This window comes from Notolepis coatsorum (assembly GCF_963971535.1).
Source record: "Notolepis coatsorum genome assembly, chromosome: 10".
Lineage (NCBI taxonomy): Eukaryota > Metazoa > Chordata > Actinopteri > Aulopiformes > Paralepididae > Notolepis > Notolepis coatsorum.
The window spans coordinates 13,431,695-13,444,545 of record NC_140174.1 but is presented as its reverse complement, the minus strand read 5'-3'; the positions used below and the strand labels follow the sequence as shown (position 1 = coordinate 13,444,545).

Below are 12,851 nucleotides of genomic sequence, written 5' to 3'. Positions count from 1 at the left end.
CTACCGATATTATCGGCCGATATCGGCATTAAAATGTGATATCGGAAAATATCGGTATCGGTTTTCAAAAAAAATTAATTATTATTATTATTATTATTTTTCATTTATATAACCTTTATTTACCCAGGCAAGCAAGTAAGAACAAATTCTGATTTTATTTATTGTCAAAAGTATGCATAATGTTGTGTTAATTCCACAACAAGAGATATGTAATGTTAATTACCTGAAATTATTCCATTTTTTGGGGGGGGAAACCCTGCATATATCGGTATCGGTTGATATCGGTTGATATCGGTATCGGAAATTAATTGTTGGACAATATCGGTATATCGGTATCGGTAAAAAAGCCAATATCGCATATGCATCACGCTGGTTTCAACCGGAAAAAATCTGCCGGAAGGTTTGGTTTCTTACATATCTCGATGTGATTTATCAAGAAATATCTACAGCAAGAATTCTGGGTCTCAACGAATCCAAAATGTCAATGTGGTTAGAAGTGGTGGAGAGAATAAAAGCTAGCTTATAATGGTAGTGTCTGGTTAGGAGTGAGGGATAATGGAGGTACTATCCAAGGAGGGGTCCGGGAGGGGGGGGTTCGAGCTGGAGCATATGTGTGTAGGGTTTTAGATAATAGGTATTAGGGGCATATCCTGTATAAGACATTGGTATAATTGGTAATTTCGTTGGATATACACTGTATACGGTAAAATATTATTATATACTTTTTTTTTTTTTTTTTTTCTGTTTCTGTACTTGCATGTCATTTTAGCCACCTTAATTGTTAGTTTCATTATGCATTGTGTGTTGAGTACTGACTTTTAATAATTTTGTTTTGCAATAAAAAAAAAATAAAAGCCAATATCGAGCATCCCTACTTAGAACTGAATTCCTATGAGTTAGACTCCGTTAGCCACACTTAGAACTGAATTCCTATGAGTTACACTCCGTTAGCCACACTTGGAACTGAATTCTGGCTTCTGATTTTTATTATATTCACCATTGAATAATTGACCGACCGCCCCTGCAGGAGACTTCTCTGACCCCGAGGTGGCGCTGTGGAGCGGCAGCACCTTCCAGCTGCTCTCCAGGGTGAGCGTGTCGGGCTCGGTGCACGACGTGGCCTTCAGCCCCTCGGCGTTCAGCCAGCTGGCCTGTGTGGGCAGTCAGGGAGCCTTCTTCTGCCTCATCGGCTCCCGCGGCCCGGACCCAGAGCTCACGGTACCGCTGCACAACCAGTGAATACTAAGGCTGTCAATCGATTAAAATATTTAATCTGATTAATCGCACGATTGTCCATAGTTAACTCGCGATTAATCGCATATTTTGTATCTGTTCTAAATCTACTTTAAACAGATCTTTTTCAAGTTTTAATACTCTTCTTATCAACATGAGTCAACAAATGCTTGCTTTATGCAGCCATTTAACACGAAAGGATGACCCTCATGCATTGCAAATTTGCTTTAAATTCCCTAATAATTAATTCCCTAATACCCTTGCATCAAAAATAACTTATAAGAAAATTATAATTTAAAACGATGAATAAAGTGTGCATGAAATAATGGGGGAAAGAAAACGTTAGGAACTTGTTACATTCACCCACACAAGGGCTGAAGACTCACCCCCCCCCCCATAAGATTTTTTATTTAATTTTATAAAAACGTTAATCGTGTGTTAAAAGAATTGTGCGTTAATATGGCGTTAACTTTGACAGCCTTAGTGAATACCCATCCCCAGTAGCTGTATTGTCGGTCAATATTCCCTAGTCTTATTGGATACATGGTACAGCACTAGTAGTTTCAAGTTTCTTTAATAGTTGTCATACAGAAGTACAGAATACTTTTGTACAAAATGCTTCTTACTGTTGCGCTCCAGAGACTGTGCATGACAAGATAAGTATGAAATAAAAACATAGTAAAAATTAGAAGAAAAAAAAGAGGTCACAGTGTTCAGTTTAGACATATGTACAATGTTCGTAGACGTAGTTACCATACAATATACAATACTGTGCAGTGTACTAATATACAATACTATATAGTGTATAGTGCAAGGCATAAATGGACGAGGTGCAGTTTAGGTACAATTCACAGTAGGTGTACGAGTTGTAGTGCAAATCCTTTATCAATAAATATAAAGTGTAAGTGTGTTTGTGTGATCTAAAGTGTGGAGAGTGGGTGCTGCAGTGTGTTGTTTGTTTGAGTGAGTGTGTGTGTGCGTGTGGGTGTGTGTGCTGTGTGCATTTGATGGTTGTTGCATAGTGATTATTGTTCGTTTAGCGATTATTGTTCGTTTAGCAGCCTGATGGCCTGGGGATAGAAGCTCCTTCTGAGTCTTTCTGTGCTCGCCATAAGACTCCGGTATCGCTTGCCTGACGGCAGCAGTTCAAAGAGGCAGTTGTTCGGGTGGCTCGAGTCCTTAATAATTCTCTTAGCCTTCCCCTTGCACCGCTTGTTGTAAATGTTCTGGAGGGTGGGAAGCCCCCCTCTAATTGTGCGTTCGGCTGAACGTGTCACTCTTTGTAGTCTGCTACGGTCTTGTGCAGTGCTATTCCCAAACCAGGAGGTGATGTTGCCGGTCAGGATGCTCTCTATTGTACATGAGTAGAAGTTCCTAAGGATCTTCTGACTGACTTGGAACTTCCTTAGGCGCCTGAGGAAGTAGAGGCGTTGTCGTGCCTTCTTCACAACACTGTCAATGTGTGTGGTCCATGTCAAGTCCTCGGATATGTGGGCTCCGAGGTACTTGAAACTGTTCACTCTCTCAACTGGTGCCCCGTCGATGCTGAGGGGGCTGTAGTCCTTGACCCCCGACCTCCTGAAGTCCACAATCATCTCTTTTGTTTTGCTGACGTTCAGGGAGAGGCAGTTCTCCTGACACCACTGTGACAGGTTCTCTACCTCTTCCAGGTAGGCCCTTTCGTCGTTGGCAGAGATCAGGCCCACCACTACTGTGTCATCAGCAAATTTGATGATGGTGTTGTTGTTCCGCTGTGCTACGCAGTCATGTGTGTACAGGGAGTAGAGGAGGGGGCTCAGAACACAGCCCTGGGGGGCCCCTATGTTGAGCGTGATGGATGAGGAGGTGCAGTTGCCGGCTCTTACCACCTGGGGTCTGCCCGTCAGGAAGTCCAGGACCCACTGGCACAGGTCATAGTTCAAGCCCAGGTCCCTGAGCTTGGCTATGAGTTTGGAGGGGACTATGGTATTGAATGCTGAGCTGTAGTCGATGAACAGCATTCTCACATAGTTCCCCTTCCTCTTGTCCAGATGTGATGCTGCTGTGTGCAGCACATGGGCTATGGCGTCCTCCGTGGACCTGTTGGGGCGATATGCAAATTGCAGAGGGTCCAGGTTGATTGGGAGGGAGGAACAGATGTAGCCCTTCACTAGCTTCTCAAAGCACTTCATGGCTATGGAGGTGAGGGCTACAGGGCGGTAGTCGTTGAGGCAAGCGGGCGTAGATTTTTTGGGTACAGGGATGATGGTGGACTTCTTCAGACAGGTGGGGATGACGGCCTGTTCCAAGGACAGGTTGAAGATGTCAGTGAATACCGGGGCCAGTTGGTCGGCACAGACTTTTAGGACGCGGCCGGGGATGCCGTCCGGTCCTGCTGCCTTCCTGATATCCACTTTTTTAAAGATCCGTCTCACCTCATGCTCTGTTACCCTGAACACTGAGTCTCCATCAGCAGACCCCCCCCCCCCATTGCCGTGGTTTGTAGGCTGGTGTTGTTATTCACAGCCTCAAACCTCGCATAGAAGGAGTTGAGATCATTTGCTAAGGAGATGTCACTGTTCAGTTTGAGGGGGGTTCCTTTGTAGTCTGTCATTGTTCTGAGGCCCTGCCACATGCCTCTAGAGTCAGCCTGTTCAAACTGAAGTTCAACTTTATCCTTGTAACGCCGTTTTGCCTCTATTACTGCTCTCCTGACGTTGTATCTTGCCATCTTGTGTTCTTCCATGTTGCCTGTCACCAGCCCGGTGTTGTATGCTGATGTGCGCACTTTCAGAGCCTCACGGACGGATTTGTCTACCCAGGGCTTTTGGTTTGGGTAGATATTAATTTTGGTGGTGGGGATTATTACTTCTACCTGAGTACAGACATAGTCAATCACCGTTTCGGTGTATTCGTTAATATTGGCTGTGTTATCACGGAGTACACTCCATTCTGTGCTTCCCAGCACTGCTTGGAGTGACTCTACTGACGTCACGGTCCAACGCTTAACCTCTCGCGAGACCACCGGCGTTCGCTTGAGACACTGTTTGTACTTAGGCAAAAGAAAAATTGCTGCGTGATCGCTTTTACCGAATGGACTAAGAGCCTGTGACTTGTACCCATTCTTAAATTGCGAGTATACATGGTCTAATATGTTCTCGCCTCTGGTGGGACAGGTCACATGCTGATAGAAATTCGGCAGCACCTTTTTAAGACGCGCGCTGTTGAAATCCCCCAAGACCAAAATGGCCGCGTCAACGTTAGCTGCCTGGAGTTTGTTTACCTCGTCGTGAAGTTTTGAAAGTGCGACCTCAGTGTTCGCGTGTGGTGGAATGTACACTCCGATGAGGATGATGGACGTTAACTCTCTTGGGAGGAAGAAGGGTCGACATTTTATCGTGATAAACTCCAGGTCTGGGGAGCAGTGGTTAGACATTTCTTTTGTACATTTACATTTAGCCATTTAGCTGAACGCTTTTATCCAAAGCAACTGACAAGTTGTGTACAACAAGTCAGCAGGAAGGGCACAACTCTGGCAGCTGAGGGTCAGTAAGATTGTTTGTCAAACAGTGTTGAACTTGAGTGTTACACTCCGAGTGCATAGTCCGCTTGGTACTGCAATTTGTTTACATATTTTGTTATGGACGAAGGTTAGTCGTTTGTTTTTCTTCTATTCTACATCAGGTCCAGAGGATGAGTGCCCCGGAGGAGGTGGGCGACGCGGAGATGACGGCTCTGTGCTACAACACCAACTCCCTCCTGTTCACGGCCACCAGCCGGGGACACGTGTGCGTCTGGGACTGCAACACGCAGGGCTGCTTCATGACCTGGGAGGCCGACCAGGGCGAGATCGGTACAGGCGGCTTCGCGCTAACAATATCTTTAGTCGACCTAGTGGTCTCGGTCCCTTCTCATTAGGGACGGGCAAAACTCACGACGTTACTATTCAATAGTCACTGGGAACTATTTGAATACTAATCGAAAACATGTGATTTTGTTTTGACTTAACAGCGAACGTGACATAATCAAACGAGCGAGCTAGCTGGCTGCTGTCATTGCTAACTGCTAGATATTTTGTCGTAGCAGGCTAAAGTTTTTTTTCCAGGAACAAAAGCATTCATTCCCGAAAGTTACATCGTTGATGCTTGAAATGTCCGAGCTTCCACGTTAACGTATGGTTCTGTTTTTTTTTGTTTTGTTTTTTTTACTCTATAGCAAATGTGACATAATCAAACGAGCGAGCTAGCTGGCTGCTGTCATTGCTAACTACTAGATATTTAGTCGTAGCAGGCTAAAGTTTTTTCCAGGAACAAAAGCATGCATTCCGAAAGTTTGTTGATGCTTGAAATGTCTGAGCTTCCACATTAACGTATGGTTCTGTTTTTACTTGATAGCGAATGTGAGATAATCAAACAAGCGAGCAGGCTGGCTGCTGTCATTGCTAACAGCTAACACTAGCGGACCAGGCTAACGCTAGCGGACCAGGCTAACAGACGTTCGCTAGCGGACCAGGCTAACAGACATTCGCTAGCGAACCAGGCTAACGCTAGCGGACCAGGCTAACAGACATTCGCTAGCGGACCAGGCTAACAGACATTCGCTAGCGAACCAGGCTAACGCTAGCCGACCAGGCTAACAGACATTCGCTAGCGGACCAGGCTAACAGACATTCGCTAGCGGACCAGGCTAATGCTAGCAGACCAGGCTAACAGACATTCTCTGTGCAGGAGTGCTGCTGTGTCGAGGGAACAGACTCCTGACGGGCAGCAACACGCGCAGGCTGCGGCTCTGGGGCGTGGCAGCTGTCCAGGGCGCCCGGCCCGGGGGAGACGTCTCCAACGTGGACAGCAGGTCTTTTACCCTCCTACTCATCTGTTGTCTCTCTGTCTGTCGTTCATACTGTAGACCCATCTCCCTTCAAATGTGCAAATAAAGTGCCATGTTGGGCATCATAGCAGCATGGAGGAGGGGGAAGGGGAAGTACAGGTATGGGCAGGGTAATAGTAGAAAGACTATTAAATAAATATATAGGCAATACAATTTTATCTGAATATAAAAAATATGAGAAAGAAATATACTGTAAACTATAAAATTAGCTCTGAATATAAAATTTTTACAAAAAGGTGCAGATGAGGTTCTGTATGCCCTATCGTTTGTATTATACGTTGTAATAAATATAGGTAATAAAGAATTTGAATCTCAATGTATACTATGAGTAGGAGTAAAAGTAAACTGTATACATAACAGTACGTAGTATATGTATGTTTTCTTATTGAAAACACTCACGACCACAATCACTTCGTCTTCCGGTCGCTGTGTTTGTTTTGGACTTTTGCCGATACGAAACGTAAATATATTACTTATGGCTATAACGCAACGTAAATCGTGTAAATCTTTTCCCCTGTGGTTGATTTAGTGCTTTGTGCTGATGAGACTGTGTTGCTGCTCATTAATGTGCCTCCGATGACCCATAACTCCATGCGTGCCGGTCGTACATTCTCACTGTGACGCTCGTTGTCACTCAGAACACAGAGGATGCCAGCGGGGAGTGAGAATGCGTGACCTCTGCCTGCGTCTCTTTAACACTTTGACGACCGGCCCTCGCCATCTAATATGTGGCTGGAGGACACCGCTTTGTAAACAAACCGATGTACTTTTGGATAGCTATATATATACTTTATAGTATTGCTATCTGTCCATTCTCATTGTCACTTGAGTGCATAAACCGTGCCTTCATAATGGCTTAAAGAAAATAAAAATCCATCGGTTGTCATTTTATAGCGCCGTGAATATAAGTTTTATCGCAGTTTTCGTCTCGTATTTTTTCTGGAAAGCTATTTATAGGGCTAAAGGCTAGTAACGTTATATTGAACGGCATTTCTGTTGTATATATACGAATGAAATAAAACAAACTGCTTATCATCTGGACTATTACAGAGCATCTATGGATGAAATGGGGGTGGCGGGGGACGCCGATTAGTATTATTGATTAGCAATACAGTGTCCGTGCAAGTAGCCACATTCACTGATCGATCGCTTGCGTTTTACAACAATGTCTGATCCGGCTGTAATTTGGGTGAAGAGTGTCCTACCGTCAGCCCATGTGATCGCCGGCAGCCTTTCCCCATTATTCATCTGCATCTGGTAGATCGATATGTCCATTGGCTGATCATAAATCCCATTATTCCAGGCTGAGATCTGCGCTTCGAACCGTGATCAACGGTGGAGGATGTTCACTTGGGATCCAGGCTCATATGAAACGCCCCTAGACAGTAAAATAAATTTTTCCCCCATTCGCTCTCAATGATACTGCAGTGGAGCGATGGCGCCCCTAAGAGGATCTGGCCGGTATTGCATGTTGCGGAAATCATATATGCGGGTAGATCTGCAGAGTCGATCGGGGACGTTGATACGGTGATTAATATGGAATAAAACAATGACAACTTGCCACGAGTTAACTCGTGGCTCTGGTCCACAACGCATGGATTCGAAACACGTATTAACTCGTGGCTGGTCCCCATAGTGTTAAAGTTGTGTCTGAACCTCGAGAACCAAGAAGGAGGCCCAGAGCAGCAGAACATGACACTGCAGAGACAAGGCTGTATTCCGTGTTTTCTTCTCGTCTGCAGAAGACCGAGCCGCTGTCTGACGGCTAGACGCTCTCTTCTCACAGCCAAGCTCCTCTTTTCTTTTTTTTTTTACTTTATTTTTTAGCGTTTATCGCTTTTCTGGTCAAGCATGACCGACAGTTGTAGGGTGAAACGGGAGAGAGAGCAGGGGGAGACATTCGGCAAATGACGCCGAGTCCGGGAATCGAACTCGGAGTCAACCAGATCCGTGACGCAGCACGGAGTCCCGCGACGCAGCGCGGTAACATGGTGTGCTACTGGAGCACCCCACAAGCTCCTCTTTTCATGTGCAGATATAACCAATCATCCCATAGTGTCCGTTTGGAAATTATACCATGGCTCCACAAAGCAATTATACATCATCTTCAAAGCATCACAGCATCTAAGCTTCAGATGAAAAGGGACTCAAATTAAATTCAAATGGATTCAAATGTATTTGTCATCATGCAACGAGAGAGAAAAAAGGGTTTGAATCCAGCTGTCAGTGGTACCTCCGGCTTGGTCAGTCGTCCCTACGAACACAATTTTCATTGTTCCTGGGTGGGAAGCCGGTATGAGTCCTGGTCGTTGCAAACAGCGACTCCTACTGGTCGGTCGGGGCACCTGTTCAGTAGGGTAGTGGTAGTCTACACCCTCCCCAGACCGACAGTAGGGTAGCATGTCAGTCTACACACCCTCCCCAGACTGACAGTAGGGCAGCATGTGGTAGTCTACACCCTCCCCAGACCGACAGTAGGGTAGCATGTCAGTCTACACACCCTCCCCAGACTGACAGTAGGGCAGCATGTGGTAGTCTACACACCCTCCCCAGACTGACAGTAGGGCAGCATGTGGTAGTCTACACACCCTCCCCAGACTGACAGTAGGGCAGCATGTCATAGTCTCGCCGAGAGATTGCGCTGTGCAGGTGAAAAGATGCGACGGCTGCCTCCTCGTGTACCGGAGGGGACACGTGATGCAAGGCTTCGTCCACATTGCAGCCGGCTTGTGGGAGGCATGGCCTAACAACATTCGAGACAGGGGAGGGTAGAATTGGACAATACGAAATTGGGGAAGGGAGAAAAATAGAAAATGGGGAGAAAAGGTAGATAAAAAAAAACGGGAAACACATTTGTGTGTATATGCTATATATAGGCTATATAATGCATTATTAACAGGTGTTTCAGGTCTAAATTGCTTAGTACTGTTGACATTACACTGCTTGTAGTAGTAAATCAAATAGCATATTTCTTTAAATAAAATTACAGAAAATTATCACTAAAGTGCTATCTGTTGCAGCTGCACACTTTTCCATAAAAATAGCATATTTGGATAAGTTTGACCATTTCTCAAAAACAGAAAATCATGGATTTTTTTTAAATACAGAAAAGGATCACCAAGTTACCATTTCTCAAAAAATATAAATAAATACAGAAAATAAGCACTCGTTCACTCAGTGGACATTTCTAGCTCAATGCGAGGTCTGCTGCTGCTGGCTAATAATACGGTCAATATGTGGGGAGATCTTTGACAAGGCAACACGCATGTCATCCTCAAGGCTCAACTTTGCCCTATATTTAGTTTTCAGAGCTGTCATGGATGAAAAGCCAGCTTCACACAGATATGTGGTGCTGAATGGTATCAACACCTTAACTGCTGCATCATGAGATACTTGGTACTGAGCACCACACTCTGAAACTAGCTCTCCAGGTGGTATCCGATGAGTAACTTGGTGATCCTTCTGTGTTTTATTAAATAATGATTTTCAGATTTTGAGAAATGGTCAAACCAAATATGGTATTTTCATGGAAAACAGTGCAGCTGCAACAGTGATAATTTTCTGTAATCCAAAAAAGAAAAGCTGTATCTCAAGGCACCCCTGGCACCCCTATTGAGAACCGCTGGTCTACACCCTCCCCAGACCGACAGTAGGGCAGGATGTGGTAGTCTACACACCCTCCCCAGACTGACAGTAGGGCAGGATGTGGTAGTCTACACTAGGGCTGGGCGATATGGAAAAAAATCATATTGCGATAACGATATGATAATGTTATCATATTTCTCGATATCGATAATTATTTTTTTAACAACAGATGTATGTTTATTTTGCAGCAATTCTTTGTCGTTGCCGCCATCTTTAGTGTTACATCCCCTCACACTCCAGTTCTCAGGCTGCAGCTGGTTTAAAAGCGAAAGTAAACCGGCTTCTCTGCTGGCTGTGGCTCCAGGGGAGTTGAACAGTTCTGGCTCTGCTAGTTTATTTTCGATCTTTTGGCGCTTTTTTGGTGGACAAACCACCGCACATGTGCATCGTGACTGGAGTCTAGCTCTGCTAGCACACATAGCCTACTGTGTACAGACGGTTTCAAACTGTATTTTAAATTAGAAAGCAAACAAAATAAATGGACAAGAGAAAAATAAATCTCAATTTGGTCAGTATTGTCATTTGGACAAGCAAAGCCATTACTTTAAGTTGCAGGCAAGAAAGACAAGTCTGTCCACTGTCTCTGGTTTTAAAACTGCCCTGTTGCAGGTCACAAAAAAAAATTATATATATAAAAAAAAAAAAAAAAAACTATTTTTAGATTATTTTTTAATTTCGATATTCGATATCGATTAAAATATATCGCGATCAGGCCACGTGAGCGGATCGGCGCGGCCGAGAAATCCGCTCTTCGCTCTTAAAGCTTGGTCCGCTCCGCTAATCGCTCATGTTGACCCCGCCCCCAAGTCTCTCTCCGCTCGCTCCCCGCTCACCTTGAATCGAGTGCTCCCCGCGCCAGATCGCTCGGCAGATTTTTTCTTTTTTTTGAGCATGGTGTAAATTAGCTCAAACTACAACAGTCTACACCCCCTGGGCCCCTTAACAATTGTTTGTATTGAGCCGCATTGTAATTGTACCCATTCTGCAATGTTAAATAACGTTGTTTATCCATTCACTAGCTCTATTAAGCGATGATAGGCTAGCCGAGCCACAATGCTATGGTCGCTGCCATTAACGTTAGCATGTAAGCTAACGACAACAACAATGGCGTCGATACTTTTTCTAACAGGAGTGAGTGACAAAGCCTGAACAGGATATCACAGGTTCACCCTTCTCATTGGTTGAAAATGGCCTTCATGTTTGTACATCGCCATCTGTTGCTTTGGCATTGTACTGCATGTATATATTACATCAACAGTGTTAAACCACTGTGAGCGGCCTGGAGTGGATTGGAGCGGAGGAGAACGCTCCGGACGTCGCACCGACTCATTTTAAAACCCACTCCTCGCTCACGTCAAAACCGCCCGCTCCGCGCCCCGCGCCGCTCACATGGCCTGATCGCGATATTTATCGTTATCGTTATATCGCCCAGCCCTAGTCTACACCCTCCCCAGACCGACAGTAGGGCAGGATGTGGTAGTCTACACCCTCCCCAGACTGACAGTAGGGCAGGATGTGGTAGTCTACACCCTCCCCAGACCGACAGTAGGGCAGGATGTGGTAGTCTACACCCTCCCCAGACCGACAGGGCAGGATGTGGTAGTCTACACCCTCCCCAGACTGACAGTAGGGCAGGATGTGGTAGTCTACACCCTCCCCAGACCGACAGTAGGGCAGCATGTGGTAGTCTACACCCTCCCCAGACTGACAGTAGGGCAGCATGTAGTAGTCTACACCCTCCCCAGACTGACAGTAGGGCAGGATGTGGTAGTCTACACCCTCCCCAGACCGACAGTAGGGCAGCATGTGGTAGTCTACACCCTCCCCAGACTGACAGTAGGGCAGCATGTAGTAGTCTACACCCTCCCCAGACTGACAGTAGGGCAGGATGTGGTAGTCTACACCCTCCCCAGACTGACAGTAGGGCAGGATGTGGTAGTCTACACCCTCCCCAGACCGACAGTGGGGCAGCATGTGATAGTCTACACCCTTCCCAGACTGACAGTAGGGCAGCATGTGGTAGTCTACACCCTCCCCAGACAGACAGTAGGGCAGGATGTGGTAGTCTACACCCTCCCCAGACCGACAGTAGGGCAGGATGTGGTAGTCTACACCCTCCCCAGACCGACAGTAGGGCAATGTGCGACCAGGAAGGGAATTGGCATAACGACAAAATTTGGGGATGGGAGGAAAGAGAGAGAAAGGCAAAAAAGATATCCTCATTCTTTCTCCATTTAACGTGTGGCCTCATTCTCATTGGTCGCCCGTGTCTGTCCGTCAGTGGAGCCCGGGTCCTACTGGAGCAGGAGATCCTCCTGGACGGGACGGTGGTGAGCGCGGCGTTCGACGAGGCCATGGACATGGGCATCGTGGGCACGACAGCCGGCACCCTCTGGTACATCAACTGGCTGGACAACAGCAGCATCCGCCTCATCAGCGGGTACAGGACCAAGGTACTCGGTTTAACCAGACAGCTACAGGACCACGTTACTAGGGCTGCACGATTAATCGGAAAAAAAATCGCAATCTTGATTCATAGACGACAATTTTTTTCTTTTTCTTTAACTTTTTACTTAACTTTTTTAAATGATGACGATTCTGACTTGAGTTATTTTGTATGTTACAAGAGACTTTTAAGTTTAAGTCAAGCACTTTTATATATATGTTATGTTGTCTGTTTAAGAAAGAGTGCAATAAATGATTTTATTGAAAAAATAAGAATCATGTGAGAGAATTGTGATCTAAATTTTTTTAGAGAAATCGTGATTCACATTTTAGCAAGAATCGTGCAGCCCTACAAGGTGCTCAGTTTAACCAGACGGCTACAGGACCAAGGTACTCAGTTTAACCAGACGGCTACAGAACTAAGGTACTCAGTTTAACCAGACGACTACAGGACCAAGCTGCTCAGTTTAACCAGACGGCTACAGGACCAAGGTACTCTGTTTAACCAGACGGCTACAGGACCAAGGTACTCGGTTTAACCAGACGGCTACAGGACCAAGGTACTCGGTTTAACCAGACGGCTACAGGACCAAGGTACTCGGTTTAACCAGACGGCTACAGGACCAAGGTACTCCGTTTAACCAGACGGCTACAGGACCAAG

At 45.7% G+C, this 12,851-nt stretch overlaps 1 protein-coding gene across 1 annotated transcript in view; it reads left to right on the top strand.

The window, feature by feature from the left end:
• Positions 1 to 12,851, top strand: part of wdr90 (WD repeat domain 90) — a gene marked incomplete at its 5' end in the record, with an annotated part of 102,680 nt that overhangs the window by 68,102 nt on the left and 21,727 nt on the right. Inside the window, 4 exons of the mRNA XM_084322911.1 lie at positions 1,028 to 1,218; positions 4,897 to 5,065; positions 5,940 to 6,063; positions 12,026 to 12,197. Coding sequence (XP_084179037.1) covers positions 1,028 to 1,218; positions 4,897 to 5,065; positions 5,940 to 6,063; positions 12,026 to 12,197 — 656 coding nt within the window. The remainder of the gene's footprint in view (positions 1 to 1,027; positions 1,219 to 4,896; positions 5,066 to 5,939; positions 6,064 to 12,025; positions 12,198 to 12,851) is intronic.